Source organism: Aulonocara sp. 'chitande type north' Nkhata Bay, linkage group LG23 (genome assembly GCF_057382095.1).
Source record: "Aulonocara sp. 'chitande type north' Nkhata Bay isolate Kocher_YH1m ecotype deep benthic linkage group LG23, A_spYH_male_GT1.1, whole genome shotgun sequence".
Classification (NCBI taxonomy): Eukaryota; Metazoa; Chordata; class Actinopteri; order Cichliformes; family Cichlidae; genus Aulonocara; species Aulonocara sp. 'chitande type north' Nkhata Bay.
Window position 1 is genome coordinate 34,330,042 of NC_141365.1, and position 20,091 is coordinate 34,350,132.

Genomic DNA, 20,091 nt, shown 5'->3' on the forward strand with positions numbered 1-20,091 from the left:
ATCCCCTACTTTATGTCCCTCAAGTTTTTCACAATTGCTAAGCAAACCTTTCGAGTAGAAGCAGAAGAGCACCACTGTAAGGCTGCTCTGTGCTACTGCACCGTGAAAGTTGTCAGACATCAGTTGGGTAACTGAGCATCAAATTAATCTAGCGGTCATCTATGAATCTAATTCACTGATCATATCCGTGTTCTTCTATAGAAAATGATCCTTATTAGCACTAACTATTCGAGAGACGTAAAAATCTGCAGTATAAAGAGCATAAAAATATACCAGTCAAAGGCAACATTGTTAAAAAGAGCACAGGAGACGAATCATTCAGTTTGTCACAGATCAAATCGGTGTTATCTGCATTTCCATCAGCGTAAAAGACTCAGCATCTGATTAGAATCAAGTATAATAACATTTATACATTTAATAAATCACTAAATTAATACATGCATGTTCCCATGACAATAGTACTACACTGTTTGCTCTTCATTCACTGATGAGTACAGCAAGCTTCACATATATTCCCAGACCATATCATCACTTAAAAGATGCTATAAATAAAAGACTGAATGAAAACTGGACTCATGTGGACTTTCCAAGGACAAACTGGTAACTGTGCACAGCTATGCTGAAGTAAAAATGCTATTACTAAAACACACATGCTGTATTATGTTAGAAGGTGGTTCCCTTCTTACCTGCTGACCTATTGGTTTTCCTCTCATGGTTTGTTTTGGTTTTGAGTTGATTTGCAGTCAGTTGTTAAGAGTGATGGGAATAACGGCGTTACAAGTAACGGAGTTACTGACGGCGTTACTTTTTTCAGTAATGAGTAATCTAACTAATTTCTATTCCTATCGTTACAACGCCGTTACCCTTACTAAGAAGAAAATGTGGTGCGGTCGTGTTACTATTTATCAACAGAGAGAGAGAGAGAGAAAGAAAGACAGCAGAAAAAGAAAGAGAGCGAGTTTTGAGATGTGAGAGATTTGTGACGTTTAACGTGTTTGTAATGTGTTGTCTTATGTAGTTAGTGTGTAGTGTCGAGGATAGTTTTGTGTTGTGTGTCAGAACAATAAGGTGACTGCTGTCTCCAGGTAGAAACGGGAGTGATGCACCTGCTGCTGTCAGACCTGCAGGTATCAGGCTGTGATGTTCTCCTTTATACTGGACAGAAATTTTTGGAGTGCCACAAATAATTTGTGTGGCATCTTATTGAAAAAGGGGTGAAAGGTAAATGGCTGCAAAAAACTTTGTGGTTTGCAAAACTTGTGCATTTAATTTTAAAATTGACCATTTATATTTGCATTTAAAGTTATGAAATATGATTCATTAAACATGCTTGTGGTTGAAACAGTAAAAAATATAACATTTTCTAATCGGATCTAATGTTTTTTGTCTGATTTTAGATCAATACAGTGTGTCAAAATAAAAACATAACTGTACATAACATAACCAGAGGGTTAAACATTTTTTTAAAGTAAGGCAATAGTTGTTTTTCAAGTAATTAATTACTTTTAGAATCTTGTAACTCAGTTACTAACTTAGTTACTTTTTTGAAGAAGTAACTAGTAAATATAATTAATTACTTTTTCAAGGTAACTTGCCCAGTACTGGTTGTTAAGCTGTAATCAGCTTCACTGATTACTTCATTGGAGTGCTCTGGGATCTGTATGAGTCAATCTCAGGGACCGTGCACTTAAGTTTTAGATAAAATAAACTAAGCTGAAACCATTAAATACCTAGCAAATATGTAAGCTTTAAATCTGCCGTTTATCAGGCATCACTGAGTAATCCTTTAAATCTAACCTCTCTTGTTCCTGTCCTGTCTTTTCTTACATCTCTGAGTGAAGTTCTCACACTCTGTTCTGTCCCTGGGAAATACAGCAGCTGAAGCTTTAGCTAGTAGAAACAGTGTGACAAACAGCACACAGAGTTTGTGTGTTTGCTGGTGTTTGTTGAGCTGATAGAAACGCTGAATTTGAAATTAGCTGCAACTAAATAAACATCACTGTCTTCATGCTTCCTCCTCGAGCTAGATTCTGACACCTGCACTCCTTCCAGCCCACTTTAACTCCTCAGTATAAACACTACAAATGAAACTGCTGAACCTAATGTAACGAGTCTGTTTTGAAAACGTATGTTGTCGAAGGTACAGATATTTGTTTCACCAAGTAGACGATATGACACGATGATAACACATAAGACTGGTTTTTGAGTTAATGAATGGAATGAACACATTTTTATGAATGCGTTCATAAAAATAGTTAAACACACTTTTTGTTTTCCAAAGGTTTATGAGTTACAACGAAATTAAGGGACAGTTTACTGACTGACACATAATTAGTTCAGTTAACTGGCACATGAGCAGCTTTAAAAACAAAACCAAACAAAAACAGCCAATCAGATGCATCTACAAAGTTAAAAGAGTCACAAAATCACAGCAGTAAGAAATCAGACAATGAAACAGTCTCAATAAAAAAAAAATCCAAAAATAACATCCAGGAACAACTGAAAGGTTTAATAGCCAGCATGTCACATTAAAACACAATGGCAAAAATATTATTATTACTATTATTACATTATTATAATAATCTCTCATTAAATACTCAGTAACCCAACATTTAAGCTGTATATTATTAATAGAAAAGAAAACTTAAACAAAGAAACAGACAAATCAGATCAGCAGTGTTCTTTCCATCTGATGTTCAGAGTTCAGAGTGAGCGTGACGATTGTCACCTGTCATGTCCTCTACCACTACATGTTCTTTCACATTAACCTCTTCCTCCTCCTCCTTAGGAGTTTGCTGCTGGGCAGAATCAGGTTCCTGCATGTCCATAATTTTCAAGAAGTCATAGAACTCAAAAGCAGGTGGCCAGCTATCCTCATCCAGCAAACCTACAGAACAAAAATATTTTATTATAATGTGAAGTTTCATACAGAATTAAAATGAATCATATTGTTAAAAGCATATTTGTCTTAAGATTAGAAAGTAAAACACAGGAATTTTCACAGGAATGTTGATACCTGGTGTCAGAGTGCTGTAACATCAATTTCGTTTGTGTCTTCTTTACTCATCAGTCATTTTAAATGCCAATAACAATATATCAGCAAATAGCTAATATTGGCCGATATATCAGTCGGGCTTAACTTCTCCAGTCTTCTTGAGTTTATTCTATATAGCCCAGGTTGTCCTGTTTTAGCTCCTTGGTTATTAGGTTTCCCTTGTGTCTTTGTCCTCTGTGTCCCTCTCTGTGTGTCTCTGTTTATGTGTGTGTCGTTGTGTCTTCTTTCCCTTTTCTCTTCCCATGTTCTCCTCCTTATGTCTCATTTCATCCCTCCCCTGCCTGTCATTTTTATCCCATGTTTCCCCAGACCGTCATGTCTCTCCTCTCACTCTCTGTGTCTCGTCTCCATTATCTGTTCCTGCGTCCCCCTCGTTATCTCCTCCGTTATCTCCCTAATCCATCTTGTTTCCTTGTGTGTCCTTTCCTCTCAGTTCCCGTGTCATGCTATGAGTTAGTCTGTGTCTTAGTGTTTCCTGGTTTATTTTGATAGTCTTGCGTTCCATGTTCAGTGTGTTTAGTTTTGCTTCTATTTATTTCTATAAATAAATTAAATACAATTTTATTTATTTATAGACCATTTTTGTTCCTGAAGTTCAATTTATAATCGTCACAACAACTTTTTTCACTTTTATAAAATGACTTCAAATAATAATTTTAGGACTCACTCATATATGACAACCATCGCTACCTGTAAACTAAATGCGAGTCTGCAAACATAATACAGGTTTAACAGCATTTCCAAATCGATGAATAGTAAAAATGAATACATTGCAATCCAGCAGAAGAGTTTTGGTTAAAACAAGATTACAGCAAGTCAAAAACAGAACCTTAAGTCCTGCTGCATTAGTAAAAAGGTTGTTAGTCTGCAGTTTGTGTGCAGAGAATCAATTAAACGTTGTGCATTTCAGTGATGGAGACCAGCATCTTATCTCGGCTCTTGCCTTTATACACTCCAGAGCTAAAAGAGGACTCCAGATAGTTCGGGTTTCATATCTGAACTACGTTCAACAGTTATATTAACAGTTCTCTCACTGATAGAGAAGACTGCTGAATGTGTAGTCAGTCTTTATGGTGGGAATGTGCTGACCACAGGTATTATTTCCATTTAGAAATATCACCAGTACAAGTAATTTCTCAGACTAACTGTTGTATGTAGAAAGGCAAATGTAAACAGACAGAAGGACAGCCTCTTGATCACAAAGGTCAGTCAACAATCACACACAATGTCTGCTTTTGTCGTTGCATCCAGTCTCATTTGATGACTTTGTGCGAGATTTTCAAAATGTGCTTGTAACTCAAATAAATTCCAGGTGACTAGAATCTACAAACTGCTAAAGGTAAATCTGAGGCATAGTTGAATTGTTTATTATTGATTTTTTATTGACTGGAAATTCCATCCAGACTAAGGTGACCTGAACATTACCTTAAAGATTTCAATCTTTAAGGTAATCTTGCACATTTCTACTCTCAATTCTGCTTTTAAGAGTGACCGGTTCATTAACTGTCTGTAATAAGGCAGAATTATAGCTGTATAGCATAGCTGTCTTGGAATTTATGGGATTGTAAACTCAGCTTTAAGCTTTCTCTTCTCTCCTCCTTACCTGTTGGTGACTCAGTACCATCCTCGACCCTTTGCAGCCAGTGAAGGACTGAGGAAGCCACTATGGGGGTGTTGGGTGGGTACTGGTATATTTGGTCTCCAGAGGGCAAGTGTGTGAGGACTAGTGCAGGAAGAGGGGGCATAGAGCCTACGTATGACCCCAGGACGGACATACCAGCTGGAGTGCGTCCACTAAAACAAAATATATTTTAAAAAAAAGTATAAATAAAAAAGTGGGGATTTTGGATTGTGTACACGATGGAAAAATAGAGCAGCAAATAAGCAGAAACAGAAACATACAGATGGATCCAGCAGGCCAAATATCGCTCCATCGTTTCCCCTTCCGACTCTACTAATGTTCTCATCTCCTTCACCAGCGCCTGGTTCTGCCTTCGCCCAATCTTGTCCTCCTCCTCTCCCACAAACAGAAGGAGTAGGGCTTTGCCCAGCAAGAGGAAGGATGGCAGATTTTCTACAGTCAGCTCAGGCTGGGGATAGAAATCATGAAAAGAGGACGAAGAAGTGCCAAATAACACAAAGACTTCAAATATCTGCATTTTCACAAACTCAGTCATCACACTACAAACCAGATAAAACACAGGCCAGTGAAATGAACAACATCCCAAATGAAAAAGAGAAGGTTTGACTTTGACACAATCAGCACAAATCTTGAGTTTCGGCTAATTATCCAAAGTTTACACATCACTGGTTTTTGCTGCACCTGCAACATCCTGCAGAAAACCTGCTTACAAAGGTCAGCACCAAGCATGTTAGAAGCAGCTGTTTACTTCCTGTGAAGAAAACTGCAGGTGGAATTTTAAGAGGGTCTGTCAATTAAATAGTGAGATGGCTGAGCCAATATTAAGTGATAAAGATTTACTAAGCAGAGCACGGGTACAAGGCTGCGACTGCAAAATAAACGTATCCATGAGAGTGGACGGTACTGCGAGTCATCTGCTGACAATGCACAAATCTGATTTAATGCTGACCTGTGCAATCTACTATAACTGACACAAATTACTGTCACGTTTCTGTTTAAATACTCTCCGAATTCTGTACAGTTAAAAGGAAACAAAGAGATATAAAACAAAGCGCCTCATCAGTCCCGTCAGCAGCTTTTAACACTAGCAGGGATTTTTCTGAGGGTGCAATTCTCCTTGAATTATATATGACACATTTCAGTCCAGGTCACTCTCTCACCATCATAAATAACACAGAAGCAAGTGTTAATGTCTCCATTTAACTCATTGTATCAAGTCATATTCTGTGATTGATTGGTGTGAGGTCATCAGCACAGCCAGAGGGGAGAATGTGTCATTGACTGGACTTTTGATCCCAAGCTCCATGGAAGCATTTCCACAGCAGGAATCAGACCCTTAACCCATCTTATCATCCATCAAGGATTACCGAAGCATTACTCTGACCTGGCATGACCTCTGTATTTGGAAAGCCGTAACTAAACCACATGTGAAGCCCATTACCTGAGACTATGATACTATGAACACGCCATAGTGGCTTTTATAAACATCCAAGAATTGTATATTGTATTGTAATGTATTTTCAAGTGGGATTAAGGAGGTCCTCAAAGGCCAAGAAAAGGGTGGAGTGCTCACTCTGGGTCAGGGACAAGTTCCTGCCCCAAGTGGAGGAGTTTAAGCATCTCGGGTACTTGTTCAAGAGTGACGGGAGAAGGGAGCGGGAGATCGACAGACAGATTGGTGCGGCTGCAGTGAAGCGGACACACTGTACTGGTCCGTCGTGGTGAAGAGAGAGCTGAGTGTAAAAGCAAAGCTCTCACTTTACTGGCCGATCGATGTCCCTACCCTCACCTATGGTCACGAGCTGTGGGTAGTGATCGAAAGAACGAGATCGCGGATAGAAGCAGTGGAAATGAGCTTCCTCCGAAGGGTGGCTGGCTTCTCCCTTAGAAATAGGGTGAGAAGTTCAGCCACCCAGAAGGGCCCCAGAGTAGAGCTGCTGCTCCTCCATGAGCAACATGAGCGCTTCCTGGGTGAGGTGTTTTGGGCATCTCCCATTGGGACAAGGCCCTGGGGCAGACCCAGGACACACTGGAGAGTTTATATCTCTCGGAAGCTGGAAGAGGTGGCCGTGGAGAGGGAGGTCTGGGCTTCTCTGCTTAAGTTGCTGCCCCCACGACCCGGCCCCAGATAAGAGGAAGAAGACGGACGGATTATAGTGATTAAAATCAAGCTGGACTTAGTTATTCACTCACTATTCCTGACTGGATGATTGCATTGAAACAAGTCATCCAACTTGAATTTGTGACTAATTTTGCAAAAAATGATAAAGACAAGTGTACACACACACACACACACACACACACACACACACACACACACACACACACACTATGGTTTACCATTGGGTGGAGCAGCGCAGTGTTAATGTGTGTGAGCAGCTCTTCAGCAGACGAGGAGGCAGGCAGTGTGAAAGGATGAGTGTGTGTCCTCCAAGATGGAAACACTAACACTGCGGGAAGGTCTACAGTGTGGTCTGCAGCCCTGCATAGTCAACATGCACGCACGCACGCACGCACGCACACGCACACGCACACGCACAATATAAGTAAAACTAATAAACAATATTTTAAATGGTTAAAGTTTAAATATTAAACATTAGAATCACAGCTAAGTTTTTAATGACAGGTATGTCTAAACCTTTACAAAATGTAACTACAACACTGATTAAAGCGTCTTTAATATATTTTGTGCTTTTCAAACTTCAGCTACAGTGTGTTTTTCAAAACTTCCAGTAATTTAGGACTTTAAACTCGAAGAAGCAGTTTGCCAAATTGCCTCAACCTTGAAATGGTAGAGCTCGTACCATTTCTCTGCCAGTTCATCTGTCAGCAGTCCAGTCAGTGCGTCTCCTCTCAGGGACTTTGCTGCTTCGGTAAACGCTGCTAAACATGGCAATAAAGAAAAATTTGGAAAGAAAGAGTAAGTAATACAAGATACTGGAAACACACCGTCTATTTAAAATAACAAAGAGGAAAAGACTAAAATCAACAATGAGCAGAATCTGAACTCATTCGTTTGTGTTGTCCAGAACTGAATGAAAGCACAACAACGAGCTGCATTGTTAGATCAGGTGATATATTTCCACATTACCATGAACACTCACACTGCAATTTATTTTGACCGATCGCTCAACTGTCGCAGTGGATGTACCAAGCAAGCAGCCTCAGTGATATCAATGTGAAAATCCTGGGCGACTTCCTTCTGGAAGATTATCTTGTTAATAATTTTACCTCCTCATTACGTACGACTCTCAATACTGTAGCTCCTATGAAAGAGAGAGCTTCCCTTCATTGGTTCCAGTATCTAGTATATTTTCTCTGTATCTATTATTGTAGGGTCTACCTTACAATATAAAGCACTTTGAGATGACTGATGTTGTGATTTGGTGCTATATAAATGAAATTGAATTTATTGTGACAAAGCAGACAGACAGCTACTTTCCCACTCCCATTCATATAGTGATCATGTGTAGTGATCTTCCCCTTATTTATCACCCCCACTTTCCAAACACCAAGATAGCAACAGTAAAAACACTCATCTCATCGCTTTAAAACAGGAGTTCACAAACCAACAGAGGTCACAGTAGCTAAATGTATCTTTTATATATTAGCCAGAGCAAGTATTAGCTGATTACACCTACTCTGTTACTGTAAACACAATGCTAACATTGAGATAGCTTTGAATGTGAATGAGTACAGACAAAAGTGTTAATTAACAGCTACAAAACACCTCCAAGTATTTCTCCCCCACTCCCTTAAAAGTTCTTGTTTTGATTGCAGCTACTGGGAGATCTTCCTTAGTAGTATAACCATAACTAATAGAAGTTTAGCATTTGCACTGAGGCTTCCCTTGCAACAACAATGCACAATAACAACATCTTACCTGTTTGTGTCTGGGCCTCAAACAATCCCACAACTCTGTCAAGCTGGTACCCTGCTAGCTCAGGATGAGGCACTTCCAGAAGGAATGATTGCGCTTCCTCTAGAGTGGACAGACGAACAGGAGAAGCTACACGGCTTCTGGTTAAAAAAATCAAGTCCACACAAACACACGTGTACATGTAAGTAGACTGACATTAAAAAGACAGCGCTACAAGACTAAACACACCTCCATTTCTATTTCAGGTTAAAGGGAAAGGATTGTACAAGTACACTAACTGCTATTTCATCAGTCCTTGATTTGGACCCGACTGAGGTTAAAGGCTTATATATGACTTCAAAGTTATATTCATGTTTTCTCACATCATGATGAAGCGATGTAGTGACTCACTACCCAGCATTCCTCTGAAGTGCTGGGCCGGATGCTGGGGGTGAAGAAGCAAGACACTGGGAAAGGCAGTGATTGGCTGGAAGGGGACAGCACTGCCTGGCTGAGCGGCGCAGAGGTCGGTCCATTCGCTGCAGTCGACCACACTCATCTGAACTTCGTTGACCTCTGAGTCTTAAGGTCAGTGAGAGCAAATCATGTGTTGATGAGTGAATTTTCTATCCATTGTTGCTATTAATCAAGTTTTGAAATGTGCAAATGAGGCCTGAATATTACATCTGCCTAGATAACAATCCTTTGTGGTTAAGGCAAAAGGGCAATTCATTCAGTACATGGATTTAGACGACTGTATGTTGGTTCACAAGGGGGTTTCATCTTTTGTAAATTTAGACAAACTGTAAAGCACAATAATAGGAGTCATAACTGACGTGGTACTGCCATCCAAACACTCTTCTGTTCAAATACAGATCTCTGTTTTGACGTCTGCTAAAATAAACAGTGGAAACATAGCCCCCCCCCCCAAAAAAACTGCTTGTTTACCTGCAAGTCTCTCTGCAACTTCAATGAAAGAGCTGAGAAAAGCCATTGAAACAGCATCCCCTGGTGGGAGAAAACAGAAACTGCAATTTACTTGCATTTCATGTTCAAGAGGAAAACTTTTTTTTTTTTTTTTAAACATAAAGTATGCCTGGTTCATATAAGAGACATTATATGAAAGAGATGAATTCCAAAACAGTAAATATGGTGGTAGAAGTATAACTTCCATGGGGAGGAAAAAGGCTTCATAAAGACTGTTAGAAGTACGGTAAATGAGCAACATTGTTAGAGTTTTATATCAGATTTTTCTGATGATTCTATACATGTAGTTTCTCTTTCCTGGTAAATACTGAATTTGTTGTATTAACTGCCTAAAGTGCCAAGACGCCTCTAAAGCAGCGACTCTGTCTTACATTTGAGGTAGAAGAGCACCACTGTGAGGCCACTCTGTGCTACTGCACTGTGAAAGTTGTCAGACGTCAGTTGGGTAACTGAATCCATGTCCGATAAGGTGCCTCTGTTTTCAAAAACTGCTGCTGCGATTTCATCGTCCAGCTTGCCTGGAGACAGATGCAGACACAAAAAAGTTAATCTCCTGTTCTCATTCTTCCTTTTCTTCACGCTTCTTTCACTCTTGAGTCCCTTTACCAAAATGTGAATCTTCCTCATCATCAACCACACCTTCATTGTCTTCTTCATCCTCCTCCTCCTCCTCTTCATCTTTTTCTTGATCTGCGAACAGCACCAACACCTCATCGAGGCTGTTTAAGGTCAAATACTTTACTTCTAAACTCTGGAGGTGCACACACACAAACAAAAACGTGGGTAAGAATAACAGGTACTCTCATTCTGTGTATTATCTCGTGCCATGTTAGAGTCACACCTTCTCAGGCAGCCTATAAGCAGCATTGTACTCATCAAGGGTTTTCACTGCAGGGCTCTGCCTGGAAACACACAAACCCATAAAAGAAATTATCTTAATGTCTTCATATCCATGCTCGTACACGTAGCTGGAGCTGTTGCACACCTGTGTACAAGCAGCAGCAGGGCGAGGCCTCGCAGCCTCCAGGCCAGCGTGGTGGCCGTATCGAGGTCCAGGTGCTCGGTTGCGGGATGAGAGAAGAGGAAGACCTGGGGAGTCTGCTGGTAGGGGAACTGGGGGGGCTGGACTGAGGAGGGGTCGTCGTACACCTCGGTCTGGTAAGGAAGAGACACAAAGTGTTAAGAGATTCTACTCCTGGTGGTAGGGTGGCTCTTTGTGCACAACATGCTCATGGTTACTTTTTTTGTAAATTTGGTAAGTTGTACGTTGCTTTTTTCTAAAGGTCTACTTACAAAACACAGCTGCAATGACAGCACAATAACCACATGATCTAATATGCTGTGTTCCTGTTAAAAGGGTGTTTTTTCTTCCCGCTGACGCCAAGTGCTTGCTCATAGGTGGTGATCTGATCGTTGGGTTTTCTCAGTATTACTGGAGGATCTTTAGCTTACAATATAAAACATTTGTTATGATTTGACACTATAAAACTAAATTGACTTGACTTGTGAACTGTGAAGAAGCTTGCGTAGTGAGTCTTATATTGTTATTAAAGCTGCTTTTACAGGAAGCATCGAGTAAGTCCAACTTTTATTCGCACCTCAGAAACGTCAGCCTACAGGTAACTGAAAGAAACGTCATGATATGTGACTACTATACACAAAGAGAACAGGAGGCTGTGTTCTCCTTTTTCTTATGTTCGCTAGCCCCATCAGCAACATCTCCACTTAGAGACACATCAGTAGTTTTGTCTCTTGCATCATTTCATACACTCTTGTTGCTTCTTAATGACTGAACTCCTGAATTTCTTTTTGATCTTGCTCTTTTGTTTTGGACCGCTGAGTTTAACAGGTTAGTTTAGTTTAGTTGTCAGTGTCATGAAGGTTGGTCTATTTTACCCTTGCTAAATCACTGTGGTAACTTATGCTGAAGCCCAGCTTCTCACCGAATCTTTCACTTAAAATATATTTTAGAGCAGGGATGCCTACTGTGAGGCCCGGGGGCTAGAAATGACCTGCCAAAGTGTCCAATCCGGTCAACTGGAAAATGTACTACGGCGGGGACATCCCTGCTTTAGAGCTATAAAGACTCATTGCTGAAGAAATACACTTTATACATGAAAGTTGTTAAGCCGTACCTTACTAATGCCACTGATTGAAGCCCAGCCAAAGAGTTACAGCAGCTGGAATTGCACCTAACAGAGATCAGATTAGAAAAGTGATCAGTTACATCTGTTGGCCACTTCTTGCCAATAATCTTCATTTATTAAAATAAATTTCACTTTGACCTGGCAACAAATAAAGCGTTCTCAATTTTTCCTCTATGAGCTTGTGGGAGATTGAACACACTGACTAAATATTTTAATGTATCTGAGGTGTCAGAGCGCTGATGTGCAGCTGTCACATTAGTAACAAACAGCAGGAATGAGAGGGCACTGAGAAATAAAACACTTAAACAACTCAAGACAGTATTCTGTTTTTTTGGCATGTTTGTGAAGATCAGAAATTGAGAAGATTAACAACCAACTGCAGCACCGCTGTCTTGTCTTATTTGCATAGATCTGTATCACCAAATGAGCACAGACACTGAGCCTAAAGCAGAAAGAACACTGATAACAACCCTTATCTCTGACTGGGGTTTTGTCAAGTCAGCTAACGCAAAGAAAACTGAACCATGAACTTCACTCTGTTCGCACGACGCCAACAGCTCGATGACATTTTATACGCCAAATAACCTGATAAATTTTGCATTAATTTACAAAGTAATCCTGTACCAGCTTACAACTAGTGGAGCCTCCATGAGCTGCAGGAAGGAGTGGAGGCTTAAGGTGGATAGGGGTTTCCTCATGCGGGTCAAAGGGCAGCGCTCAGAGGTCATTGGGGTCATGAACCCACTGTGAACTCTGCAGTGGAGGAACCACACTCGAGACGAAGGAGACGATTCGTTTACACTGAAAGACACACAGAGACAACTTCCTGAAAACACAGACTAACATCAAACACATTCATACTGTCGGGTCTTTAGTTTATAACATGAGAAATTACATGAATCCTTTTCTTTGTATCCACACTTGTGTGTTTGTCTATGCATTTCCAGCAGGATGTCAGACTTTTCATATTTTCTCCCAAGTATTTGGAGTCAGACCAGAAAAGCAAAAATTATCCTGGGTATGTTAAAAGCCTGTTTCGAATGACAGTCCCTTTGGTTTTCACGCCATGTGAGTTTAAGGTTTTGAGCATGTATCTCTGAGGTCACAAGGCCACAGCAGAGACATCAGCTGTCATCTTAAACTTTCAGTAAATATCACACGAGCTGCTGTAGCTGGAACTACATTTGCTGCACAGCTGTAGGACACTTTGCAAAGAGCCTCAATCTCAGCTTCTTCTTTTCTATGTTGTGTTACGTAATATTCAAAGCGCTTCACTTGTTCCACATTTTGTCATGTTACAGCCTTATCCTCAGCTGGATTCAATTCATTTATCACCTGAAAAATTCTACTCACAATACCCGATAATGACAAGGTGAAAAACATTTGATTTATATTTTCGCAAATGCATTAAAAATTAAAAGCAAAACTAAATGTACACAATTTTTCACAGCCTTTGCTCAATACTTTGCTGAAGCACCTTTGGCAAAATTACAGCCTCAAGTATTTTTGAGTATGATGCAACAAGAAACACTTTTTGGGGGGAGTTTCTCCTCTCAGGCAGGATGGGGAGCATTGGTGCACAGCCATCGGGTTAATCGGGTTAAGTCTGAGCTCTGGCCGGCCCCTCAAAGGTATTCACAGAGAGGTCCTGAAGCCACTTCTTTGTTATCTTGGCTGTGTGTTTAGGTTGTTGTCCTGTTGGATGATAACTCAGCAGGTTATCATTAAGGATGTCTCTGTACATAGCTGGTCCCCCAGTTCGTGCTCCAAAAAACCATTCCCACAGCATGATACTGCCACCACCATGCTTCACCGTAGGGATGGTATTGGCCTGGTGATGAGTGATGCCTGGTTTCCTTCAGACACGGCCCACAGTATTCAGGCCAAACCAAAGTTAGTCCTTGTTTCATCAGACCAGAGAATTTTGTTTCAGGTGCCTTTTGGCAAACTACACGTAGGCTGTCATGTGTCTCTTACTGAGCAGTGGCTTACATCTTGCCACTTTACCACACGGGCCTGATTACTGAAGTGCTGCATAAGTGGTTGTCCTTCTGGAAGGTTCTCCTGGAGCTCTGTCAGAGCAACTATTGTGTTCTTTGTTACGTCCCTGACTAAGGCTACGTCCACACTAGCCCGGATAGATTTGAAAACTGTTTTCGTCTGAAAAACGCTCCACGTCCACACTAGTGTTTTCAGTCGTTTTCACAGAGTTCTGCGTCCACATTGAAACGTCCGAAAACGCTTATGTTCCAGTCCTGTGCATGCGGGAAAAGCAAGACGATTCGACCTGCCTCATTTTTGTCTGCCGTTTATTTACTTTCCAGCTCTTTGAAACGTCGCAGTAAAATGTTGAGGAAAAGCACTGAGTTTTTTAAATGGACTAACAATGAGGTGGAGTTGTTGCTGTGAGTAACACAAAAGTACAAAGTTGCAAAAGCAAGTGAGAATTAAAGATGCGTTTTCAAAGCGCATTAGTGTGGACATAGCCTGGTGTGTCTTCTAAATGACATCCAAATGAATTTACTACAGGTGGACTCCAATCAAGTTGTAAAAATACTTATGTACATGTTATATTTGTGTGGTTTTTTTTAAATACATTTACAAGAAATTCAAGCGAACTAATGTCACTTTGTCATTATGGGGTATTGTGTGTAGAATGTTTTAGTTGAAAACTGAATTTAATCTAACTTGAAAGAAGGCGGTATCGTGACAAGATGCTGAACAAGTGAAGCGCTGTGAATACTTCCCAGGTACAAGTGTTGTCATTGACTCCTGCTCTGTACACAAAGAAAGGCCAAAAAGAACATACCCTAGGTGCTTCAAAACGGGTCCTCCTGTTATGAGAATAAACTGATATTTGGATCCATACACATAGGCCGTCTCCATAATCGATCTGTGCTCTTAAGAAAAAACAAACAAAGATGATACATTTAATCAATCACTGGGACAATGTGTGTCTTACAAAGTACGATCAAACCTATGAGTAGCTACTAAAAAGTTTACCATCTTTAATTTAGGACTTGGTGATATGACCTCAAATTAACATCATGATTTTGAATTTTGATCGATGAATGATTATGCATACACATACACAGGCTGGTGACCTGTCGCAGGGCTAACACAGAGAGACGGACAACACTCGCACCTGTGGGCAATGTAGAATCACCATCTGCTGGAGTTTTACAGTCGGCTCAGTGTTCGAATTACGCTCTGAGTCATGTGACAACACAAACGGTATGTTTTATAGTTTATATAAGTATTAACAGAAATGAAAAACAAAGAAACAAAAATAACAGACACGGGCAAGATTGTGATTGTCCGTTTTGATTCCTTTTGAATTAACTGCCCAGCCTTACATTAATTACTATCCTTCCTGTCCTTCTTCCCATACCTTGTGTTCCCAGACTGCAAACATAACCAAGCACAATGTCTTTCTTCCCTCTGGCTGCCTTTTCCATTGCAAGGAGGTCAGCGTCTGTGTGGACATACTTTATCTCATCACGTAGAATGGCGCTGGAAGAGAAAAGCCGTCTTCAGTTAAATGCCAGAAGTACACGTTTGGCTCCCTCCTTTCATTTTTTCCCCCAACAAAGCTCACCAAAAGACAAAAAATAATGAGTGACTTTGGTTCTGGTTCAATCTCAGTGGATCATCTGAATGTATGTGATCCTAAAGGGTTCAAAAGTTAAAGTTTCACAAAGGTCTCTACAACACAGAGCATAAGCCTTACTTACAACAAGACTTCGGAGACTATCGAGTTGACGTCAAAGATAGTTTCCAAATCAAAACTCAAGAACTCCTTACCGCCTCTAGCAACAGAAAGACAAGGGCAGATTCAACGAGATTGCAACCATGCAGACACAAAAACCCTCATGAAGGTTATAATGTTCAGTTTTTATTCTCACTGCTGTTGAAAGTCATTGATGAAACTTTATGGACACTGAATGTTTTTTTACAGTTACAAATTCTAGTTTTAAAGGGAAGCTGTTAAGAAGTTTACTGCATTACATTTCAGTTTCCATAATACTTTGTCCACTTCATTACTATATATTAGGGGAGTAGGTAAAAAGGCTGATACAGTAGCATTAATAGTGTATCTCAGTGATGATAGCTGGGATAATACCTTTTGTGTTGATTGTTAGAAATACAATGAGAGTAAAGTTTTCATTAATATGAGCAGTAGCCCTTCCAACATGTAGTTAGAACTTCCTCTGGACTCTGATGCAGAGCATTTAGGGTGGATGCCAACAGGTGGCAGCAGATATTTTCATACTGAGGAGCAACAGAAATTGAAGTGGGGGAGAGACCAGTTAGATATAGTTTGGTGGAATAACTTTGCCTGTTTAACACAGCCAACAGAGTTGGGATCTGATTGCTCATGGAGTCAGGAATCAGGTTGAAGGGAAGCTACGTCTTTTCTTTCTTGATGAGTCAGAGATCAAATTCAAACACAGAGCTAAATTACACCAATTTTTACATTAAATGTGAACATCACTTCCCAGTGTGAACAAATGCCAGTGAATTAAGTTGGAAATCACAGAGAAAGAGACAATCAGCAGATTTATTATCCTTATTTACAGACTTGAATTGTTATTCTTCCATTCTGTTACTGTAGCTTAGCATGATTCACACTTTAAAATAACCGTCACTTATTGTGCTTTGGCTGCTGTAGGTCCCACTTCACCCACGCTCAGAAACAAGCTATTTTAGTTCACTTTGCCCATCCTTTAAAACATCTTTCTTCTGATTGGCTGCCCCTCCATGTTCTGGTCATTTTAGAATGAACACATACTGAGACTTTACAACTCACCTGAACAAAAAAGCAGTGTGCAGCAGCTGTTCCTCTGCGCAGTATGTGTAAACCAGCTCTTTGTTACAGTTCACCTAAAAAGCAACGACAAAAAAGTGATTCAACATCAACTTCAATGACTGATGAAGCGCAGTGCTCACAGGGGTCTACACTTACCTTACCAACTAGTACTCCATAATCCTGAAGAGCTTCAACAGACTTCTCCAACTCCACCAGGAACAGAGAGATGGTCGGAGAGACTGGAAACAGAGGAGGCGACAAAGAGAAACGCCTTTCAGACACGGACTGCTTTCCATTAATCTGAATCCACACGTTTTAATGTATGATGAATTTTCTCTTACTCATCTTATGCTACACATTCACATGTATTAAAGATTTAATTTTTTTTATTAAACTGAACTTTTAAAAAACTAAACCTTAAAAAAAAATGTTGTTTGACATCATTTAATGACTGAATCTCAATCTGTGAACACATTTCAACATTAAATGTGTTTGGATTACAATCAGACTGTAGCTGCTTTGAAAACGTCACTCTAAATACATTTGATTCAGTTTAGAGCCTTAAAGTCATTTCAGCTTCAGCTTCACTCAAAAGTACACATCATTTGCAAGATCCAGCTGTGACAGACAGTTTTCCATTAGTGTGACCGATTACAGCACGACTAATAATTGATCATTGATCAGTGTGTAACATACAGTAAATGTTTGCAGTACTGCCCACACACAGAGTTAGAGTTGTGGACTCTACAGAATTGATTGTGAGCTGGTTATGAATAAACGTGATCGCTGTCTCTGTCCTTATATATTTATGACTCAATAACTGGGAAAGTGTTCATGTTAAGTACACAAAACAGCAAACTCCCGTAAAACTGGTATTTCTGTGTCTGTAAAAACATAACATGAGCTTTGACAGCAACTTTATTACCTTGGAATGGAATCAAAGCATCAGTCACCTGGTTCAGGAGGGGAGGAGTCAGAGAGAAACTGTCTCTGTGAACTAAGCCTGCCAGCAGGTCTAGTTCACAGAGTCTGTTACCCTGGCAACTGACTCAGAATTTAATTTAATCGTCTTTCTGGAACAGAAAGCGAGAGTTTCCCTTATTTATGGTGAAAGCAAACCCAGAGATGTTAGCTAATCCTGCTTCCTGGAATAGGGCCCTAGCAGACAGAATGTCACTCACTATTTATGCACAGCCAGAAACAACACATTGATGTTCTGGTAGTCATTTTGGTCTTTTTAACCCTCCAGCATCATCTAGAATCTCTGCAAAGCTCTTTTTCATCTCTTCATGTAGAAGAGATGGCTCTCCTGCAAAAATGCCGCACAGCTCCTTATTTCAGTAAACTGACGTCACGTCAGCATGGCTGCTAATTTCATTAGCATGTTGAACTCATCAAAATACACTTGTTCAGCACGCTTGCATGTTTCACATCACAAGCCTGATAATGAGGAGCGTGGGACCTATGACAAATATACAGCAGCACAGCTGAGATAGCATGAGCAGTGAGCGGCCTACCTTGATGCTCAAAATAGATGAACATCATCTTCCCAGAATGCAATTTCTCATAAAAGTCCGCAGCTGTGTATTCAATCAGGTCTGAAGTGTTGGCCTTGTCTGTGCACCGTCCCGACCTCATCCACAGCAGGAAGACAGTAACACACATCCACATCATGGCTGAGGTGTGTTCTTTGGAAGAAACAATACTGTTAAAGGAGCACAATTGTATATATATATATATATAGAGTTTGTAATAATCTCAGCTTCTGAAATTTCCAAACTGCGCAGGGGAGCTGTCATATTTGAGTCCTAAACAAGAAAAGGGGACGATTAAGGCTCGTTATTTTTTTATGTGACCCATACCATCTGCTATAACTGGTTAATATTTCTTGTTCGGCTCAATCAAATGAACAGCAGCACGCAAGAAGTGACAAAAAAAGCATGCTATCTGTTACCTGAAGAAGCAGACTGCAGAAAACCTTAAGGCTTAACTTGTTTCTTTCCAAGAGGTAAAAACCACAGCTAAAGCATTGTTGGAGGGAGAAACATCACAGCGATAATTATGAGCAAAAAACTATCTTACAAATATAAAGTCCAAAAACACCGCTTTAAGATTTTCTTAAAAGCTAATTCTTTAGCTAGGCTTGTTAGCTGCCTATTGATGGATATTCGTGCTAAGGGCTTTAAATAGCTAACAATTAGCTGATATTAGTTTTAAATTTAGAATATGCATGTCGCTATATGTCCGCGGGGAATCTAGGCCCAAACCAAAACTGTTTCCAATGTTATTTTTCGCCTTGATACACAATGAAATCTAAGAAAATAGTTCAAGATGTGACTCTCCAATCTTAGCAAAACACTGTTAAATGCTCAGTTACGACGGCACTTCCGGGAAGCGTTTCAAAATAAAACCACAATAATATATATATTTTTAAATTTATTTATACGTGCAAGCAAACATGAAAATATAGCATATAAGCCAAAAACAAGGACTGTACAGTTATAAAGAGCTTGAAAGTCAATATCATGTATCACCAGCTATATTCTTCATCACAGCCTCTATTTCTTCTAATTTTTTAAGCAGTCCTCAGGAATGGTTCCCCAAGCTTCTCGAATGACATTTTAAGCTCTTTCTTGGGATGTTGGCTGTCTTTTGTTCTGCTTTCTGTCAATATTATCCAGCACTGCTTCAATAATATCGAGGCTCAGACTCTGGAGACGAAAAAAATCAATGACTGATTAGGTTTTTCTATCCAGGTATACTTTTATTGCCTTGGCAGTGTGTTTGGGCTCAGTGTGATGATGGAAAATTAAACTGCTGCCAATCAGATGCGTTCCTGTTTGTATTGCATGGCGGATCAGAATCTAACGGTACTTTTCTGCGTTTATAATTCAATCAATTTTGATAAGATACCCAACACCACTGGTTGAAATGCACCCCTAAACCTTGGCTGTTGTACCTCTCTTCTAATGACCTCTGTACAAATTGGTGATATTGATTAATATTCCTCTGGAAATGGTCAGGGACAAGGACAGGAGTGAAAATAAATGATAATTCAATTTATTTATAAAGCGCTAAATCACAACACAGTCGCCTGAATGCACTTTATTTAAAAAAGAAAAGAAAAGGAGCTGTGGTCAAAGGAGCTTGTAAAGAAAAGCGTCTGGACTTCTTTAAGTTACTTGAAAACGTTTCACCTCTCATCCGAGAAGCTTCTTCAGTTCTAAGGTCAAATGGTGGAGAGTCCCAGATATAAACCTAGTGGGAGAATCCCCCCACAGAGGGACAAAAGGACCCCCTGATGATCCTCTAATCCCCTGAGCCAAGGTGTGAAACTGGGTGTGGGTCCCAATCAGCCAGAGTTTCGGGTTTTTGTCCCTCTGTGGGGGGTTACTTCCACTAGGTTTATATCTGGGACTCTCCACCATTTGACCTTAGAACTTTGCAAGCTCCTTTGACTACGATGACCTGGATGACTGAGAACCTTCACAGACAAAAGGAGCTGTGACTTCTTGAAAACAAAATAGAAAAACAATTACAGGCTGCTCTCTCTTTTTTTTAGTTAACGTAAAGCTAGCATGTGCGTTTATA

At 40.1% G+C, this 20,091-nt stretch overlaps 1 protein-coding gene across 4 annotated transcripts; it reads right to left on the reverse strand.

Annotated features, from left to right (window-relative positions):
- Positions 1 to 2,265: 2,265 nt before the first annotated feature.
- Positions 2,266 to 18,875, reverse strand: txndc16 (thioredoxin domain containing 16). Of its 4 annotated transcripts, none has more exons than XM_086283368.1 (20): positions 18,455 to 18,875; positions 18,018 to 18,188; positions 16,657 to 16,739; positions 16,501 to 16,574; positions 15,425 to 15,499; positions 15,082 to 15,203; positions 14,500 to 14,590; positions 12,323 to 12,491; positions 10,529 to 10,698; positions 10,385 to 10,445; positions 10,183 to 10,294; positions 9,915 to 10,061; positions 9,505 to 9,564; positions 8,940 to 9,138; positions 8,581 to 8,717; positions 7,502 to 7,580; positions 7,038 to 7,179; positions 4,958 to 5,145; positions 4,659 to 4,849; positions 2,266 to 2,887 (listed from the first exon to the last, which is right to left on the reverse strand). In XM_086283368.1, exons 2-20 carry the CDS (start codon positions 18,172 to 18,174, stop codon positions 2,697 to 2,699), a joined length of 2,448 nt encoding a protein of 815 aa, XP_086139494.1. In that variant the 5' UTR covers positions 18,175 to 18,188; positions 18,455 to 18,875; the 3' UTR covers positions 2,266 to 2,696. The 4 variants fall into 4 exon arrangements, with proteins under 4 accessions (XP_086139494.1, XP_086139493.1, XP_086139492.1 ...); XM_086283367.1 differs by having other exon boundaries at positions 7,502 to 7,577; positions 10,150 to 10,294; XM_086283366.1 differs by having other exon boundaries at positions 10,150 to 10,294.
- Positions 18,876 to 20,091: the final 1,216 nt, after the last annotated feature.

Excerpts from the sequence above, each read along its gene's own strand:
- txndc16 (XM_086283366.1), bottom strand. The coding sequence starts at position 18,174 with ATGATGTGGATGTGTGTTACTGTCTTCCTGCTGTGGATGAGGTCGGGA. Across the intron at positions 16,575-16,656 it reads ATGGAGTACTAGTTGGTAAG|GTGAACTGTAACAAAGAGCT; the intron begins GTAAGTGTAGAC and ends GTTGCTTTTTAG. Across the intron at positions 10,699-12,322 it reads TCATGGAGGCTCCACTAGTT|ACCGAGGTGTACGACGACCC; the intron begins GTAAGCTGGTAC and ends CTTCCTTACCAG.